General features: G+C 42.6%; 1 protein-coding gene across 5 annotated transcripts in view; it reads left to right on the top strand.

The window, feature by feature from the left end:
* Positions 1–6082, top strand: part of LDB3 (LIM domain binding 3) — a 57212-nt gene extending 51130 nt beyond the window's left edge. For all 5 annotated transcript variants that reach the window (XM_068982028.1, XM_068982026.1, XM_068982027.1 and 2 more), the window contains 2 exons: positions 1220–1335; positions 5993–6082. In XM_068982028.1, coding sequence (XP_068838129.1) covers positions 1220–1335; positions 5993–6082 — 206 coding nt within the window. The remainder of the gene's footprint in view (positions 1–1219; positions 1336–5992) is intronic.
* Positions 6083–12839: the final 6757 nt, after the last annotated feature.

Below are 12839 nucleotides of genomic sequence, written 5' to 3'. Positions count from 1 at the left end.
CAGATTTGAACAATTCCTGTATACAGGTGGGATTTGAGCCCAGGTCTTTCTTTCTTCGGAATCCAAGTTCATGGCCCCCAGTACATGCTGACTCTCGGCAGAGGCCTAAGACAGTGATCAGGCACACTTTCCACAAGGGGATCAGAGCAGAAAATCGCTATAAGAAAAAGCCAGCTGTGGCAGAGCTGGAAGGACAAGTCCACTTACAGGGAGATAAAGGCTTTGTAAAAGGCATCAAGGTTTTCTAGAAGGATCTGGAAGAGTTCTGCTGTGAGTGCACTGGGAGTGCTGCTCGTGACCCAGCCAGGACAGTTTGTGGCTGAGAAGCTTGGGACCTGGCCTGCTGTCTCACTCTGGCTACAGCCTCTGGCTACAGCCTTTACCTCTTGGAGCCTCAGTTTCCTCACCCAAAAAAAAACAAAAAACAAAATTAATCTTGCAAAGATTAAGTTCATTCATTGATTTATCTTTTTTTTTCTCCAAATCATTGATTTATTGAGTCATCCATTCACTCAGTCATTTGACATACATGTGTTGAGAACCAACTTGTATGCCAGGCACTGTGCTGGGAGTACAAAGAAAACTAATACATAGACCTTGACATTGAGATACTAGCAAATAAGGCCATCTATATGAGGATTCCTGGTAAACTGTAAAGCATTACATAAATAATATTTGGTATTATTATCCTCTTGGCTGGGGGAGGGGAATTACTTCTGACACAGTAACTCAAACACTGTTTCTTGTAGTGAAAATATATTATCAACACAGATACCTCACGACAGAAAAATAACCAAGCAAAGAACATTCCATAGCTCTAAAAAAATGTTAAAGGCTCTCATTGCTCCAAAATAAGCATAGTTGCTGGGAAATAGGATTGCTTTTTCTTTTGGGGGATTGGTCTCTTTGGGCCAAAAGAGGTGACAGAGGCAGAGAAAATCACCCTGCAGAAAATTAATGACAGTTCCAGAAAGTGTTTGCAAATCAAACCAGCACACGGTGGTGACTAGCCTGAATGTGCACAACCCCAGTGCAAATTATTGGAAAAGGAAAAAACCAATCATGTAACTGAGAATTTTGTGTGCCAGATGACAAGTAACCAATTAGGTTTCATCACTGCCTCAAGCTCAGTGATCTGGGGGGTTGTTCTGGTATTGGGTTGGAGTGGCTGGGAGGGGCATCCCTCCCAGCCTGGTCCTTCCTCTGCCTTTTGTTTCAGACTACGTCAATCTGTTCAGCACCAAGTGTCACGGCTGTGATTTCCCCGTGGAGGCTGGTGACAAGTTTATCGAAGCCCTGGGGCATACCTGGCATGACACCTGCTTCATTTGCGCAGTATGTTTTTAGCCTGGTATTCTGACTTTCTGAGAAGGGATTGGAGCGACCAACTGGGGCCAGATGAGAAACTCTCCACATACTTTTCAACTGTTATTCTAATATTCTATCTTCTTTAAAAGCTGGAAAATACCATGATGCCTTGATAGGTCACAGTTGAGCCAAGCTTTATTACTAATAATGATTTGTAAACCAACATGGCTTTGTTACTCTCCACTTCATTAAGGACGGAGGACTGTCTCGGCATGTGGCAAGCCAGTAGCTTGCCTCACTGGCAGTGCTCTCAATAAGTGCGAGGATCGAATGATGTTTGGATTTAATAGAGGCAGATGACTTCTCATGGTTATAAGTTGTTTAAGATATGACGATGTGGTTCAAGGGTTTTCCCCCAAATGTTCACCGTGAACATTAGATCAGAGCTTATTGATTAATCCTATGAAAAGCTGAGGTGAGATTTCTTTTGATTGAACCTTTAGAAGGCAGGACTAAATATAATTTCATTTTCCTACATGGTCCTGCTCTTGATATGCAGTTGCCAGGAGATAAGTCCTGGATTAAGTATTAACCACGTGCAGTTTATTTCTGCTGAACAGCCAGGTCATTTTTACCGTGAGACTGACATTTTCTTTACAAGGGCTTTGGTTTAGGGAAGGGATATGACAATAAGCATGCCAATACTTAGACTCCACATTAGAGTTAGAAAATAGTTGTCCCTGATAAAACTCCATAATATGAGTTTGTAATTGACTAAACTTTATTTGGGAAAGTTAATGTGCTACTAGGGCTATTTTTTTTTTTAAACCAGAGCTGCTCAAGATAAATTTTAGGAATATGTGAAAGATCTATATAGCTTAAACTTGAATACTTTTTATAGACTTATGACATAGAGCAACCCTAGTCATAAAGTTCACTGCAATTCACTTCAGCTTTTACACTGCATGTCTATATCCCTTCCCATTTGTGGGGTGCATTGTGTTCACTCTGTATATTAGTTTGCTAAGGAGATCCAGCCAGTCCATTCTGGAGGAGATCAGCCCTGGGATTTCTTTGGAAGGAATGATGCTAAAGCTGAAGCTCCAGTACTTTGGCCACCTCATGCGAAGAGCTGACTCATTGGAAAAGACTCTGATGCTGGGAGGGATTGGGGGCAGGAGGAGAAGGGGACGACCGAGGATGAGATGGCTGGATGGCATCACGGACTCGATGGACGTGAGTCTGAGTGAACTCCAGCAGATGGTGATGGACAGGGAGGCCTGGCATGCTGCAATTCATGGGGTCGCAAAGAGTCGGACACGACTGAGCGACTGAACTGAACTGAACTGAACTGAAGGCTACACAATATAAACAGCTTAAGCAACAGAAACTCTTATCCTCTCCCAGTTCTGAGGGCTGGAAGCCCAAATCCAAGGTGTCAGCAGGGCCCTGCTTTCTCACGCTCCTGGTGGTTACCAGCAGTGCTTGGCGTTTCTTGAGCTGTGGTTGTGTCACTCCAATCCCGACCTCCACCGCCACATGGTCGCCTTCCCTCTGTGTCTGTCTTTCCGTGACATTCCCCTCAGTACAGGTGTCTGTCTCTATGTCCTCATCTGCTCTTCCTATAAGGAACTGGCCATATCGGATCAAGGGCCCAACTTACTCCGTATGACATCATCTTAACCTCCATCTTAATTAATTCTGTAAAGATCCTATTTCCCTATAAAGTCACTGCTTTCCCTGTTCTGGGTAGGCTGGAGGTATTCAGGATTGGGACCTGAACATGTGAACTTAGTGGTGGGGGGACAATTCAGTCCATAGCACTCTGATTTTCCAACCCTGTGAACACCTCTCATCACCTTTTAGGGTCTTTTAATTACATCAGGACCTCCCCTCCAAAAAGGGACAAAGCCATATAAATATACTGGCTTTGGGGTTGTCCCCTGCAGAGCCACAGCTCCGCAAGCACAGTGCAGGGCTCTCTTACCTTACCTTCAAGCCATAGCTTGTCTAATCCTAAGATGCTGCCTGTAAATCTGGTTACCCAACTTCTAGAAAGATCTGAGAGACTTGGAGGAGGTTCAGGGAAGACAGTGGCACAGAAGGCTTGTTCTCTAAGGGCAGGCTGATGAGCAGTCTGTGTCACGTGCAGAGGAAATCACACAAAGGTGAGCGTGGGTCTGCTCCCTCGAGCCTTCTGTGTTTGTCTGAGAATCATGATATGGTGCAAATCCCAGAGAGAGACCAGTAGAAGCAGTAAAGCTTGGGGTTGCTCAGTCTGGGATTACAAATAAGTTCTGGTATGAAAGACCCATAGCACTGCCCACAGGATCTACTCAAAGAAACCAGGCAACTCCCGTCCTCTGGAGAATTATCACAGAGAACCATTATGCCTTCCCCCAAACTAGCCCAGGGTAGCACTCAGTGCCCCATGAAGCTGTCTGTATCTAAGTGGAACATGGTTTTAATTTTTGGAAAGCAATATTTTGATTGGAAAACTTTCAGGGGTTTTTTGGTCCTCTTTCCATCACTTTATATTTCCAAATCACTTTTAATGAGCTTATATTTTCCCGTAACTTGAAAAAGAATTAGTAAGAAAGGAAGATCAGGACTAGCTCTCCTAGCTGACATGGGCTTAGTGAGCTACCCTGATACAAGTCTGTAAGCCCAGAACAATTCCAAGTAAACATAGTCCCTCTCTGCTGTGAGGTATGGGGAAAATGAGTGGAGTCTTGCAGACCTGACTATGGATTCCTAGGTTCTACAACTTGACTAGGTCTGTGACTTGAGCAAGATACTTGGCCTTTCTGAGCCTTAACTTCCAATTGTGAAATAGAGAAGAGTCATACCTATCCCATTAAGTTTTGTGAAAATTAAATGAGATCGTGCATACAGAGTGTCTGGTATCATATTTGTCCACGTTGACAAATACTACTGATCCCCCTTTCTGCTTTGTTTCCATCTTTAAGCTCCACTCACGTGTTGTCGTCAAGGGAGTATATAATTTTGCCTCTTTTTTTCATGTAATATTTTCCTGCATATACTTAGTCATATTTGATTTACATTTCACGGTGGCATTTCATTGGGAAAATGCACCATACAAATTAACCTAACCATCATCCCCTTGAGAGGAATGTTAATGGCTACCTGGTTTGTAGTTGAGCACATGTTGCTCTCTTGTTCTGTGCTATAGTTGCTGCAGGATGGAATTATCCAGAGTGGTGTTACTGGGGTGCAGGGCAGGCACCACATCCCTTGCCAAAGGCTGGGCTGATTCACATTCCCTAAACAGTGACAAGTAGGCCTGATCTCTTCTGATATTGCTGACTTTCGACTGATCACTTTTTTCTCTTTCTGGCTTTAGTCACATGGGCTAAAGGTGGCGAGCTTTTGAGGCTTTTTGTTTTGTTTATTTTGCTAGGTTAACAGGTATCTCATAGAGGTTTTAATTTATTTTTCCTTTAATTATTAGTGAGGATTATTTTCCTGACGTTATATTTCTTTAAATATTAATCACCTCTGTGGATATCATCAATTGATCATCTTAATTGTTGTTGTCCAGTCGCTAAGTTGTGTCCAACTCTTTGCAAGCCCATGGACTGCAGCACGCCAGGCTTCCCTGTCCTTCACAATCTCCCAGAGTTTGCTCAGACTCAAGTCCATTGAGTTGGTGATGCCATCCAACCATCTCATCCTCTGTTGCCCCCTTCTTCTGCTGCCCTGAATCTTTCCCAGCATCAGGGTCTTTTCCAGTGAGTCAGCACTTTGCATCAGATGATCAAAGTATTGGAGCTTCAGCTTCAGTATCAGTGCTTCCAATGGATATTCAGGATTGATTTCCTTTAGGATCGACTGGGTTTGATCTCCTTTGGTCGCTTCAGATGGTAAAGAATCTCCCTGCAATGCAGGAGACCTGGGTTCAATCCCTGGGTTGGAAAGATCCCCTGGAGAAGGGAATGGCTACCCACTCCAGTATTCTTGCCTAGAGAATCCCATGGACAGAGGAGTCTGGTGGGCTGCAGTCCATGGGGTCACAGAGAGTGGGACACAACTGAGTGACTAAGCAAACACACACAACATTGATCACCTTTATTGTGTATGCATTCTGTATTCCATTAATTTAATTTAATTTAACTTGAGTTTATTCCGTGTTCCTCTTTGGAAGTCTTTACTTTAATAATAGTTCAATCCATCTATACTGCTTTGGGGTTCCCTGATATCTCAGTTGGTAAAGAATCTGCCTGCATAGCAGGAGACCCCGGTTCAATTCCTGGGTTGGGAAGATTCGCTGGAGAAGGGATAAGCTACCCACTCCACTGTTCTTGGGCTTCCCTTGTGGCTCAGCTGATAAACAATCCGCCTGCAATGTAGGAGACCTGGGTTCCATCCCGGGGTTGGGAAGATCACCTGGAGAAGGGGAAGGCTACCCACTCCAGTATTCCGGCCTGGAGAATTCCATGGACTGTATAGTCAATGGGGTCACGAAGAGTCGGACACAACTGAGTGTAAATGCTGCGCATATACTGCTTTGGTTGTAAAGCATTTGTCGTGAGGAGAAGCTGGTTGTTGCCTTTTCTCCCGTCTCTTTGTGACAGTGCTTTGTCTTAAAGGGATGGCTGAAATCTTTCTGCTCATGCCCCCCTCTCTCCTGGACTGTTTCATGCCTGTCTGTTTTCTGTCTCAGATCTGCCACGTGAACCTGGAGGGGCAGCCATTCTACTCCAAGAAGGACAAACCTCTGTGCAAGAAGCATGCACACGCCATCAATGTGTAGGGAGCCCAGGGCATCTGATACGGATGGGCAGGGAGCTGCTCCTGCTGCTGGCAACAAAGGATTGAAGGAGACTGATGTTTCTTTTTTGGGGGGAAAGGGAGAAGACAGGAAGCGCCTGAGCCCTTTTGAAGTATAATTTTAGTCGTTTCTTCTGCACACAGATCGTGTATTTGCATAGTTCAGACTAGAAGCCAAATGAAGATTCCTGAACCAAGCTAGTAATTAATCCAAGACTGGAATTGTACTTCAAACGTTGAGGACAGAATTCCAAGGACTCAAAAGTGAAAAAGAAAAAGTCACTTTCCCAAAGCGATACACTTCCCTAAGGTCACCAGAGCAGGGACAGAGCTCAGAGCGGTTGTGGAGAATCTGAAGTTTTCTGTGGAGTTCTTTAGAGCTCCTCTAACAAACAAAACAAAGTGCCAAACAGTTCTCACTGCAGGGTATTTTTAGAGCCATAGCTGAGAGCTTGTTAGCTAAGACCGATTGGGCCTTCCTCACCAAAAAAGGAAGTGTTATTCCATTCCTCGCGTCATGGAGCTACCTCGGCGCATCAGACTTCAGACCTTGCACGGGCTTGAACATTCTCATGGGAGCCCAGACATTGGAGGGATGTCTTCTGGGAGCCTCTGGGCAATCGACAGGGCTTCGGGAAAGGATCGGGCTCATGCTGCAGACAGCTGAGGGAAAGAAGGGCTCTTCTGCCACCCTCTTTTAGCCTGAAACAGCCAATGTCCCCAGAAAGCTTAGCTGCTTTTTGACTTGTGGTGGGCAAGTGGAATTGGGTTTTTTCCAGTTTTGCTTTGCTGTGTGTGAAAGGAGATTGCACAATAACTCTGGGCTGTGTTTGGCCCGTTTGGCTTTATGAGGTTCATTGGCATGAATGTGTAGCCTTGTGCATGCATTTCACTCCCAGTCCTGTGAGTCTCACGGCTGAGGTCCTCTTCAACATCCCTTTCCTCAACAGGCTTAATGACCTGCAGAAAAGAGAGAGACAGTGTTTGAAACAGGATGGCAGAATAGGCTGAGAACATGCCCAAACTCCCGGTGGGAAAGAGAAACCTTCCTTTCTGCCAGCCTCAGTAAGAACACACAAGCTGGCAGGACCCCCCACCTCAGAGCTGCTCCATCCTTCTCGTATCTTCCTTTAAATGCAACACACTGATTATAAACAATTGTGTTGCCTGCTGGAAGGGAAAGGTGGCCTGATATAGACGCGTCTGCCATTTTGGCTAGTATTTTGAAAAAAGTATGAGCTGAGTTGACCTAGCAATTGTTTAAGCATTTATTGAAATAGACTTGGATCTTCAAACTTCTTTAAAGTATTAGTGATAGTTTGAGTTAAGTAAGCGTTTTAAAGCTGTTTGGTGATAAAGAGAGAAGCTTAGTTTTTGAGGTTGGAAATGGTTATCGTCTCTTTCCCTTTTAGGAAGCGCTGTTATGCCCACTGAGCCTGGCATCAAAGGAGGCGGTTTGAGTGGCTGTTTCTCACTTGAGCACAATATTTAGGCCATCTTCCAATCACCGCTACCCTCTCCTCACTCCTGTTTTGGATTTTCTCTTTGCACGTTTGAAATGTTTTATGAGAATGCATTAGACTACTTTTTCTTCTGAGAACTGAGGCTTCCAGGGGACTGCCTTTCTACCTGAGGGAGAAAGAAGCAGCTAGATTTGTCTCTAACAGAAGGCCCGTTTTTTTTTTTTCCAAGTGTGAAGCCACTAACGTCCCCCAGGGAGCACCAGGAGGGACATGAATGTGCTCCTACCACAGGGCCCTTCTTTAGCTTTGGTGCAGGGAGAAAGTGAATATAAAGCACCAGGCAGAGTAACATCTGCAGGGAGTGCCTGGAGATTTTTCAGGAGTTGCAAGCGAGCATTCTGTTATTTTTGGAAAGTTCAAATACACAGGGACAAGGAGGTTGCTGACTGTACAGAAAGGCTCTAGGCAGATTTTCTTAAAAAACAACAACAACAAAAAAAACTATTAATTATCAAGGACTGGTCTCAAGGAAAGGGAATAAAGTTCCCTAGAGTTTTTTCCCCAAAAATATCATTTAAAAGATTTTACACAGACACAGACACAAGTGTGGCCATTAAAAAGCATATGATCATTAACAAGAAAAGTGAAATCTCAAAGGTGAGCTTCATAATAGTCATTTATTGAAGCCGTTTTTCTACATTTCACAGCTAGTGTGTATTCTGAGGGACTGTTAGTTACCAAAACCCAAAATCAACAACAAAAACATTTTAAAGGTAGCAGGAAAAGGAGGTGATTTTTAATACGGTTCCCTCAGTGTTTTTAATTTTGGCATAGTGTTGGGTTAAGGTTGTAGCTACTTCAAGTTAACATCGTCGATGTCCTACAACACCAAACACAAGCTTTAATAGTTCACGGTGAGGAGTACACTTTGGATCTACAGTTCTTGTCTCCTCATTGTTGACATCTATTTAACATTTATAAACATTAACTTTTTGCAACTGAGTGACTTATGTCTGCAGTGTTTGTGTTAGGAATCTAGCTTTTATAATGTTAACTTTTCAACCTAAGTACTCTTGCTTTGGGATTTTTAATTTTAACATTTCAGAAATGGAATATAGTGTGGTAAAAGTGTGCACAAAAATGTTTTGCATGGTTTTTTGTTTTTGGCCTGTGTGAATTCTTTTTAGCAAAATAAAACCCCAAACGGATGTGCAAATACAGATTTTTCTGTGTAAAGTTTTTTCATGTGATAACCAAAAGTAGGTTACTTCTCTATGCCTGCACATATAAGTTTGAGAGAAAACAAAATGCCCTAAGGAGAAAAAACAAATAACTCACTTGCTCTTTTGATTGTGTGGTCCAACAGCAGTTTAAACAAAGAAGGATACATGAATAATACAGATGTTATGCATACAAAGTGAATTTACCAGTAAAGAATAACCTAAAGACCAGGTTTGGCCTTTTCCTTTTGGAAAGATTTATTTATTTAGCTATTTCATATTTATTTCTTTTTATTCTGTTCTAAATAACTTAATTTCTAGAAAAGTATATTTTCTTCCATGCCTTTTGTCTTAAAATAAGCTCAGAGTAAAATCCCCTCATGGCATCTTTTTAAGAATAATGAAGGCCCCTCAGCATGACCAATTCATTCTTTTTTGAGATGTTCTGTTTCTAGGCATTACTTTAAAAGAAAAAGATATTTTTAATAACTTATTTGACTTTTAATGCCAGATTTTCAAATAGCCATACAGTTACAAGTAGAAATAAAATCTTCTTTCAGTACTTTTTAAAGCTTTAGCAATTTTTCAAATAGATGATGGAGGAAAAAAGATTCATAGGCACAGAATTTAAAGTTGGAAAGAATCCAAGCGATCACCTGGGTATTTTCTAGATGTAAGAACTGAGTCTCGGAAAGGGGAAGTGGCTTCCCAGCATATACACAACCAGCTAGGGAGGCAGCCAGGTGCCATGAAATAAACATGGACTTTGACATTGTAACACCAGTGTTTAGATCAAGGCTGATCTAATACCACCAGTGTGGTAACAGAAGACTCTCTCTAAGTCTGCCTATCTACCTGAAAATGAAGCTATATAACACCTGCATTTTATTTTGAGAGCCAAATACAGTAACTTTGGGAGAAAATTTCAATGCAAATGTTAGTTGTTATCATCAGCAGCAGAGTGGGGTCAGAACTCCTCACTTCTGTGTCATTTTTTAAACTCCTTCAACTTGTTCATCCAGAAAAAATTCACTGGGAAAGCCAGCAGCAAGAATAAATATGACACAAATGTCCCAGAAGTATGACCCATGTGAATTAGAATTTGGTAGTATTACCTGATACCAAAATTTCTTCCCGCTTCACTGAGGAATTGTGGACCAAATAAAAATTGCTTGTTCAACACTTCACAAAACCAGCATTACCCTGATACCAAAACTAGACAAGGACACCACAGAAAAGCAAAATTGTAGGCCAATATTTTTGATGAACACAGATGCAAAAATCCTTTAAAAAAAGTCAGCAAACCAAATCCAGTAACATAAAAGGATCATACGCCGCAATCAGGTGGGATTTATTCAAGGGATACAGAGATGGTTCAACATCCACAAATCAATCGGCATGATACATCCTTGATAAAACAACGGCTAAAAATCATATGATCATCTGAACAGATGCAGAGAAAGCATTTTCCAAAATTCAGCACCCATATGTAAGAAAAATTCTCAACGAGGCGGTTATACAGGGAACATTCCTCAGCATAATAAAGGCCGTATCTGTTAAACTGTATGTCTCATAAGGGATTAATATCCAGAATGCATACAGAACTCATACGACTCAACAACAGGAAGCCGGACAACCTGATTAAAGAATGGGCAGAGGACTGAATAACATAGATGTTATATGTTATATAAGAAGACATATAGATGGCCAAGAGACACATGAAAAGATATTCATCAGTAATTATTAGGAAAATACACCTCAAAGCCACAGTGAGATATCTTCTCATACCTGTGAGAAGGGCTATTATGGAAAAGACAAGAAATAATAAATGCTGGTGAGGATGTGGAGAAAAGGAAACAAATATACACTGCTGGTGGGACTATAAATTGATACAGCCACTGTGGAGAACAGTATTCCTCCAAAAATTAAAAATAAAACCACCATATGAGCCAGCTATCCTGAGTATGTATCCAAAGAACACAGAAACCCTAATTTGAAAGATACATGCACTCCTACGTTCAGAGCAGCATTGTTTTTTGTTTTCATTACTGAAGCTTATGGCACCCCACTCCAGTACTCTTGCCTGGAAAATCCCAAGGACGGAGGAGACTGCTAGGCTGCAGTCCTTGGGGTTGCAAAGAGTCGGACACGACTGAGTGGCTTCACTTTCACTTTCCACTTTCATGCATTGGAGAAGGAAATGGCAACCCACTCCAGTGTTCTTGCCTGCAGAATCCCAGGGATGGGGGAGCCTGGTGGGCTGCCGTCTATGGGGTCGCACAGAATCGGACACGACTGAAGCGACTTAGCAGCAGCAGCAGCAGCAGCATAGTTGATTTACAATGTTGTGTTAGTTTCTGATGTATAGCAACGTGACTCAGTGATCACTTACACACTTAAAACTATCGACAACTTGGGTCAGGATATCTTTTTAAATAGTCTTTATTTTTAGAGCAGTTTTAAGTGAAAGTGAAAGTTGCTCAGTCGTGTCTGACTCTTTGCAACCCCATGAGCTATATAGTCCATGGAATTCTCTAGGCCGGAATACCAGAATTGGAAGCCTTTCCCTTCTCCAGGGGATCTTCCTAACCCAAGTCTTACACATTGCAGGCAATTCTTTACCAGCTAAGCCGCAAGGGAAGCCCAAGAATACTGGAGTGGGTAGCCTATCCCTTCTCCAGTGGATCTTCCCAATCCAGGAACCAAAGCAGAGTCTCCTGCATTGCAGGTGGATTCTTTACCAGCTGAGCTATCAGGGAAGCCCCTGAGCAGTTTTAGGTTCATTGCAAAATTGAGCACAAGGTATACAGATTTCCCAAATGCTCCCTGCCCCCACCCAGGCATAGTAGTAGTGAAGTGTAGTGAAGTCGTTCAGTTGTGTTCGACTCTTTGAGACCCCATGGACTGTAGCCCACCAGGCTCCTTGGTCCATAGGATTTTCCAGGCATGAATACTGGAGTGGGTTGCCATTTCCTTCTCCAAGGGTTCTTCCCAATCCAGGGATCGAACCCAGGTCTCCCACGTTGTAGGCAGGTACTTTACCAGGGAAGCCCTCCCCCATTTTCAGCATCCCCTACCAGAAGCTACATTTGTCATAATCAGTGAAGCTACATGGACACCTCCATATCACCCAGAGTCAGCAGTTTATATTAGGGTTCACGCTTGGTATTGCACATTATATGGTTTGAACAAATGTATTACGACATGTATCCACCATTATAATATCATATATAGTTGCCTAAGAATTCACTGTGCTCCACTCACTCATCCCTCCATCCCCCTTAACCCTTGACAACCACCCGTCTTTTTATTGTCTCTATAGTTTTTCCCTTTCCAAAATGTCATATGGTAGGAATCATACAGTATGTAGCCTTTTCAGACTGGCTTCTTTGACTTAGCAATATACATTTCATTTGCTTCCATATTTTTCCATGGCTTGATATCTCATTTCTTTTTAACATTGAATAATATTTCAGAAGTATTACTTTTCACTCCGCGAACACTCACTGAACTGCTAGGCTCTATTGTAGGGATGGAAGATGACAGTACAGACAAGATTCCTGCTTTCATAAAACTTACCCACTAAAGGGAAGAGACCAACAGTAAACAAGTAGAATACGGTCAGTACAATTTCAAATAGTGAGTGCTACAGGAAAACAAAACAAAGCAATAGATTGGGGGCTGGCATAAGCTACTTTTGGTCAAGTGTCAGTGAAGACCTGGCTGCGAAGTGATACTTGGGCTGAAGTCTGAATGATGAGAAGAAACCAACCACACCAAAATTTGAGTTTGAGGGGGAAAGAAACATGGAGGCTCCCAGCGTACAGTTCTGGCACAAGGAAGGGACAGGGTTTGAGAGCAGAGGTAAGGAAAGAGCAGCAGGAGAGGTGGCAAAGAGCACAGAGGGCCTTGTAAGCGACGGTAAGTCAGGGTAGACAATGTTTTCATATACCTGCCAGTTGCAAAGAGTTAATATTTGACTCTCTTAGTGAAGGAGGTCACCGTTTGTTAGAATAAATTTTATTTTCCTTATAAAGCTTTTGAAAACAAGTGTCAA

Source organism: Capricornis sumatraensis, chromosome 10 (assembly GCF_032405125.1).
Source record: "Capricornis sumatraensis isolate serow.1 chromosome 10, serow.2, whole genome shotgun sequence".
Lineage (NCBI taxonomy): Eukaryota > Metazoa > Chordata > Mammalia > Artiodactyla > Bovidae > Capricornis > Capricornis sumatraensis.
Note: the sequence above shows the minus strand (reverse complement) of the source record. Positions and strands in the feature narration are given on the sequence as shown.